Consider the following 7693-nt stretch of genomic DNA (forward strand, 5'->3'; position numbering starts at 1 on the left):
TAATGTTAATAAAGAGGTTCACCTATGATTTGCTGAAAGTAGGTAATATCAATTAAACTTATTGTGGGTTTTGCCTCTAATTTCTAGAGATAAGACTTTCAAGAATGGTATTAGAAAATATAAAAACCTCATTTTTTATATTTTCTAAAATATTATATTAGTTTGCATACAAAGCTCATATACATTGTATTTCACACATGTCTTCATTCATATTGTGTTTTAAATAATCATTCCCATACATTGTGTTTTACAACATTAATCACCATTGATCTGTGCCTACTCTTACCCTATCTTTTCAGGTTCCCAATGGATCTTTTCTTATTTCTTCATGTCTTCCCTCTACCCACCAAACCCTGTGACTCCATCATCCTTCCCCATCCTCTTTCTCTCTTTGGACTTTTGTAAACATCTTACTAGTTATTCCTTTATTTTTACAATAATAGTCTTAAGAGAATTTGTCCTCATGGGACTGAGTTCACTCAGCATAATGCTTTCCAACTTCTCCCATATTATATGGTATTTTTCAAAATCATTGCTCCTGAGTGCTGCATAGTATTCCTTTGTGTGAATATAGCACAGTTTCTCAATCCATTTGTTTGTTGATGTTTATTTAGGCAGTTTTATTTTCTTGTTTTTGTGAGCCCTGCTATGAGCATTGGTGTACAAATCTCCATTTGTGTCTCAGCAGGATAGCTTCTTGCCATTAGATTACCAGAGCTCTCTTGTGTTCAACTTTTTGAGAAAATGCCAAACTGCTTTACAGAATGGTTGTACCATTTTGCAATCCTATTAGCAGTGTAGGAGAGTTCCAATCTTTACACATCCTGTTGAACATTTATTGCTTGGTTTCCTGTTAAAACTTTTGCCACCGGGGTAAGGTGATATCTCATTGTGGCTTTAATTTGTATCTTTCTTAATAGCAGTGGTTTTGAGCATTTCTTCATGTATCTGTTGGCCATGCAAGTATCCTATGTGAAAATTCTATTTTTTTTGCCCATTTTGTAACTGAAAACCCCATTATTATTTTTTTTTTTAAATTCTTATCTTTCAGTTAAGATATGTTTTGGGTTTTATTTGTTTTTTTTTTTTTTTAATTCTATGACTTTAGAAATGCATAGCACAACTTGTTCAAATGCTTTGTAATCTTATCCTAGAAGCACTATATATAGTTTAGGGAGCTATGGTGGCTTAGTGGGCAAGGAGTTATACTACCAAGCCAGAGGTAGGGTTCAAATCTACTAGCAGCTCTATGGAAAAGAGATGGATAGTCTTCTTCTATGTGATTTGTGGCCTCTGAAAAGTGACTGGAGGGTCAGCTATGAGTTGGTTATGACTTATGGCATGTAACAACAACAACATGTGTAGAGTTTCGGTATTTTAAAATGATAAATGTGTAATTCTCTTTTTAGATCCTATAGTAGTGGCCAGTGTTTTGAACTGACTTAGCTTATAATCTTTTTTAAGCTAAGTAGTTGATGATTCAGCTTGGCTTGCTCAGATTTCATTTTCTTTCTTTAGGGAAATCATACGAAGAAAAGCTGTTCTGGCATTATACAAATTCCATCTCATTGCTCCAAATCAAGTACAACATATTCATATTAAATTTCGGAAAGCGCTCTGTGACAGAGACGTTGGAGTCATGGCTGCCTCCTTGCACATATACCTGAGGATGATCAAGGTAAGTTGGAAATTCAGTAGGCCCTGAGGACTTACCATTAGAAAAACATAAACAAATTCATAGCTGACCCTCCAGAGAGTTTTCAGAGGCTGTAAATTGCATGGGAAGAGATGGATCTTCTTTTTCCTACAGAGCTACTTGTGGATTCAGATCTCCTGAGATGCCCTGCTTTTGAGTTAGCAGCGCATCTGCCTATGAACCAGAGCTCCCTAAGTTTGTTAGACCTCCGAACTCAACTTGCAATTGTCATATTTTTCTCCAATGTCTTATTTTCCCCTTGCTTTTATAAATTTTGGACCTGAATTTTGAAATTTGTTATTATTTTTGTTTGCTAAGAGCGTCTTTAAATTTTTATTACTGTTTATGTTCCTTTGTGCATATTAAACTTTTTAAAAAATAGAATCTTTTTCTCATTTCAGAAATAGTTTACTATTTTCCTGTGAGGATATTTAATGCAGATACATTAGAGTCTTCTATGTGAATTACCTTGACTTTTCTCTTTTCGGTTTATATTAGTCACTTTTTTTTTATTAGTCACTTTTTTAAAAAAAAATATTGAAGTGTTACCTTGACTCTGCCTTTGTGTTAAGAATGAGTCATTAGAAAACTGACAGGAAGATTTGTGTATGTGGGCAAGGGACAATAGATAGGTTGACTACTGTAGAGTGATTGGCAGACAGGTAAGTAGTCCTTGGTCATTGTATTGACATTTGGCTGTGGGTCCTTTCTCTGAGACCATTTTAAGAAAAATTTGCTCCAGATGAAGAAAATGTTAAAATTGTCAACAATTTCATCTTACTTGGATATACAGTCATTACCCTTGGTACCAGCAGTCAAGAAATAAATATATTGAACTGGGAAAGTCAGTTGTCAAGGACCTTTCCAGAGTACTAAGTAGAAGTGATGCCAGTTTAAAGACTAAAGTGCACCTGATTTTAGCCCATGGTTTTTCATTCACTTGCTCTGCATCTGAGAGTTAGAATAAGGATGACAGAAAAGGATTGATGCCTTCGAGTTATGGTGTTGAAGAAGAGTACAGAACATCCCATGGATTCCCAAAAGAGCACATTAGATATGTTTTGGAAAACAGTTCAGTCCAAGAACTTAGAGACAAGGATGACAAAGCTTCGTCTCATACTTGGGCATGTTGTTCAGAGGGTCCATTTCTTGGAGACGATATCATGCTTGGAAAGGTGGGGGGTCAGCAAAAAAGAGGTAAGCATTCATTCTTCAAGATGTTTTTCCTAGCTATTGCCTGTCTTTGCCATGTGGTTGGGCGGGAATAGGTGACTAGGACATGTTAGCTTATCCATAAGGAAATTGACTAGTCTCACCATTAAATAAAGCAGATCCAGCAGCAGAATTGAAGGATCTTCCCACCAGCAAAGAAAAAACAAGGAATGTAGCACTTCCTTTGGGGCTAGAGATTCTTGCACCAGCTGGAGTAGGGTCTGCAAGAGTAGCAGCCACAGGAGAACCAGAGCAGACCTTGGGACTGCTATACCATGAAATGAAAGCTAAGAGCTTTTTGCCTAAGTTTGTTAGAATACTGGGGTCAGAGAGCTGTAATTGGCAGAAGTGAGAACTTCGTGACACTGACCTAAAGCCATGTGGTTCAAGGCTGAGGCACCTGCAAGCTCATTTTGGAAATTGTCCTTACTGTATCCTGTTGCTAAACTGAACTTTAGCCTTTTGACTTTTGTAATACAATTCTGTGTGGTCTGTTAGTTATCACATCAGATTTTAGATCCAGCAAAGCTGTCACATTGGTATTGGGATGAGTAGAAAGAAGAGGTATGGCACCTTGGGGAACATGTCTGACCAGTTGGGAGTTGGTAGGTTGTTGACAGGACTGTTTGCCTTTGTGAGTTGATAAAGGTCAAATATGGCTATTCTTTCACAGCCCTTGCTCTTTTTACATTGAGAGAAGACCCTCAATGAGATGGATTGATAAAATGATGGTAGCAGTGGATTTGAGTATGTCAGAGATGATGAGGATGGCTCAGCACAGGACAAGGTTTAGATCTATTGTTCATAGGTTCACTTTGAGTTGTACTTGATGACACCTAACAACAACAGTTTCTTATTTAAGGAACTTTAAGCATGGCTACGTGGCTTCTGGAAACCCAGTTAGGGAAGGCCCTAGAAATCTCATCATGTAGGCTTTTTACAGAATCTTCCTGTTTGGGGCCATATAACTCTCCTGCTGCTCCCTGTGCTTTGAATTCTCATGCTTAGGTTCTTTAGTTCAGTTTCTCCAAGAAATGCTCCTCCCATATTTTGGGAGAAGTAGGTACTGGGAGAGGGAAAGGAGTCTTTTGCCTTTGTGCGACTTGATCTAGCTCCTCCATATATGTATTTTCAACCAATAGTCTCTCATTTTCTAGCCCCTTAGTTCATCATTTCCTTTGTAGTTATCTACTTCCTCCAAGTATTGAGCCTTAGTGTTTCTTTGAGGCAGTTAGCTCATCTCTGCATCAAGTTAAAGCCAAAACCCACATTTTAGCCTTCTTTATTTTGCTAATTAGTATTGCTTTTCCACTTCCTTGTTTTTTTCTTCAAGTCCATCAAACCTGCTACCATAAAGTTGATTGTGATTCATAGTACCCTAAGGACAGGGCAGAAGTGCCTCATACACTTTCCGAGACTGTACCATTATTGAAGCAAACTGTTAAATCTTTTTTTCCCAGGAATCAGCTGGTGGATTGGTACAGCTGACTAGCCAAGCACTGCACCCTCAGGGCTCCTTTCCCCCCTGCAAATAGATTGAAATCTTTTATTCACTGTTTTGTGTCTCTTATTTATTTTGTCCTCATGGTTTTGGTGTTGAAGGCTTTTCTTTAAATTTCATCAGCTTTTGTAGGGAGATACATTTTTCTTCTCAGTTAACTAGGTTTAACAGAAATAAAACAAAACAATGTGAAGTTTTGCCTTTTAAGTATATATATGCTTTGTTAGATAATTGATTTTACTATATGTAAAATTAATCCGTTTTAATCCTTTAAAACTTTTAAAACTTTAATCCTTTAAAGTTTAAACTTTAGTCATTTTAAAACTTTAATCCATGGCCCTCAGGCCTGTTTTTAATTGTTTTGGTCAAACATTCTTCTAGGTCATGTAGCCTTGGTCTGTCCACTTGCTGTACAGAGATAACTTGTGGTTGCTTTGAAGCTGAACACTGACACTGATGTGTCATATGCGAGAATGGGTACCCATGGTGGACAGTGTTTGGTGGAGCTCCCTGGTTAAAACAAGCTTGGAAGCAGGAGACGCATCCACTTCTGAAATAGCTTGCCTCCAGAAACCCTACGAACCTGGAGAAAGGATGAAAGTTATCCAAGTGTTTAGGTCTTGCGTTCATAGGGTCACTACTTAACAACAACATAGTAATCTTAAGAATTGATATTTTGATTCGGTATAAATTTATTTAACCCTCTAAGGTAATGGGCATAGGTGTGTCAGAGACAATGAGATTGGCACAGGATAGGGCAAGGGTTTAGGGCTGCTGTGAGTTGCAGGCGACATAATAACAACAAGATTAATTAGCATTTCGCTATTACAGACCTGTTTTTTATGTGCATCTAAGTGCATATGTATGCATGGAATTTTTATATATATATGAAGGCTGTCAATGAGAAGGATTAGCAGAGAGACTGTTCACAGTGGGCTTGAGCATATTAGAGATTTTAAAGATGATGTAGGATAGGGCAAGGTTCAACTGTTGTGTATTGGATCACTATGAGTCATAGTCTTTTTTTTTTTTTTTACATTAACTCTGAACCCTGTCTTTTTTTTTAAAAAAAAATTATTATTAAATTTTATTAGTTTTAATGAACATTTACAGAGATTTTGGGTTTTCATTCATTCATTGTTGCACTGTTTTCTCTACCCTCCTCCCCAGTTCGTTCTTCTTCCCCCCCCATGAATGTCTGTTTTAATTGTCCAATTGCCACAGTGCTTGTCAAAGCCAGTTCTGATTAATCTCCTTTGTCAGTGTGTCCTTTGTCATTCCCTATCACTCCTCCCTGAGAGAGACTTCACCCTGATTCATAAGGAAAAGGGGATGGCGTATTCTCTTAGCTACTTCCTGCTGAAAAGGGACGCTGTGAGTTTCAGGGTGAAGATCTTCTCTCACTACTCTAAAGGGCCCCTTTGGCAGTAGGAAACACATAGACTATTATGGAGATTGATTTTGGAATTTAGATGCACTGTTACCAGTTGTGCTTAGCCGTACATGTTCATTCCTTGAAGATGTATCATGGAAGTGTTGCAGCCTAGAAGACACAAATTTAACTAACAAGTTAAAAGTACATGAGTCAAAAATTAACAAGCAATAATATTCCGAGTAGAGGTTCTAATAGTGGCACAAATCAAGTTACAGAGGGAAGGTGGTTCTTACAATAAAAGGCCTATAGACTAGCACTTTATTATACTGTAGAGGTTAGGAACCACAAGATGTAAAGGCTCAGCTATGTCTTCTATGGTTCTTAAGTCCTGGAGCAAATTCCATCTACCACTGGGTTGTTTTACAACTCGGAAATTTGCATGCAAGGTAGAGGTGAAGTAAGGAACTGCTTAGAGTCATAGTCATCTTGATGGCCCCTAACCATAGCAGCAGTACATAAAACACTTAGTTTTCTGTTATAGAGCTCCACAGAAATCATCTTTATGTATATTTCATTGTTCCCTTTACATACATTCTTATGGAATAAATTTTTAAAGCTGAATTGCTACATTAAAAAAAAAGTACTTGTTGATTGCCTTCAAGTCGAGGTTGACTCATACTGACTCTATGAGCAAAAGACCTAATGCCTTTCCATAGCTCTTGTTTCTCCAAGTTCATAGAGTTTCCAGAGGCATGTGGTTTAGGAAGTGGATGCCACTCCTGCTTCCCAACCTGTTTTACAGCTGAGAGCTCCACCAAACACTGTCCACAATGGGAAACCATTATGGTATTTGATATCACCATGGCATAAGGTTCCACATCATAGCAAACCAAGTTACCTCATAGAGCACATTGACAAAGAGTGATGTGCAAAATGGAAGAATGTTCCTCCATATATAACATCATTAGTCTCATTTAGCAGTGATTAATTGTTGTCGAATCGAATATGACTCATAGTAAGCTTTGTACAAAAGACCTGAACTCTGTTCTATAATTAACATCATTTCTGTACATTTATAAGAGAGTCTGTAGAATTTCCAGAGGCATCTAGCTTAGGAAATGAATGCCACTCCTGCTTCCCAACATGAATCAATCTGGAAGCTCATCCAACTATTCTATATAATGGGTAACCATTATGATATTTTAATACAACTATGGAACAGTGTTCAGCATCACAGTCACTCCCAAGATGTTTAGTACAGCAAATAGACAAATGATTGCTGTGTCCTTTTAAAATATTCTTCTAAAATTAATAAACTTAGAGGATTTTAAAGCCACACCCTTGAGCAGGGCTCAGCCCTTACCTTTGGTCTAAGGCTCAAGGACCACCCATTTTAGAGGGGGAAAAAGAATTGTAGCACACAACAAAAAGAACGCCAGAAACTTCCCTTGCCTGACTGCCATCAAGATAAGCCATTATTGAGATGCCAGTCAGTGAGCCAGCCAGAGTTATGTATAGGTAAATTCTCATAGTTAACTACAAAGATTTTGTCAGTATGTTTGTAACACTAGTTAATCTTTTTCTGTCGACCTGGCTAGAATATTACTATCCTTGTATAAGCAACAGATGCAATGTATTGGTGGCTGAGTCTGACTTCTCCTTCTTCATAAAGGGAAACTGTCCTTATCAGTAACATCTGTATTACCAAACAGATAAATACATGGTCAGGCTTGCTACCCTCCCATATTCCTGCTTCTATTCTATGAATAGAATGTCTAATGTTTGTTGCAGGATGACTCACAGACTTTACACACAGTTGTAGGGTTTATTAGGAAGATAACTTGGGGAGTTGGGGAAACAAAGAATTGTTGTTGTTGTTTTGTGCCGTCGAGTCGCTTGCGACTCATAG

General features: G+C 37.6%; 1 protein-coding gene across 1 annotated transcript in view; it reads left to right on the forward strand.

Annotated features, from left to right (window-relative positions):
- Positions 1-7693, forward strand: part of AP4E1 (adaptor-related protein complex 4, epsilon 1 subunit) — a 91879-nt gene that overhangs the window by 20986 nt on the left and 63200 nt on the right. The window contains exon 6 of the mRNA XM_006895314.1: positions 1519-1678. Coding sequence (XP_006895376.1) covers positions 1519-1678 — 160 coding nt within the window. The remainder of the gene's footprint in view (positions 1-1518; positions 1679-7693) is intronic.

Source organism: Elephantulus edwardii, unplaced genomic scaffold (genome assembly GCF_000299155.1).
Source record: "Elephantulus edwardii isolate Elephantulus edwardi_28Jun2011 unplaced genomic scaffold, EleEdw1.0 scaffold00164, whole genome shotgun sequence".
NCBI lineage: Eukaryota > Metazoa > Chordata > Mammalia > Macroscelidea > Macroscelididae > Elephantulus > Elephantulus edwardii.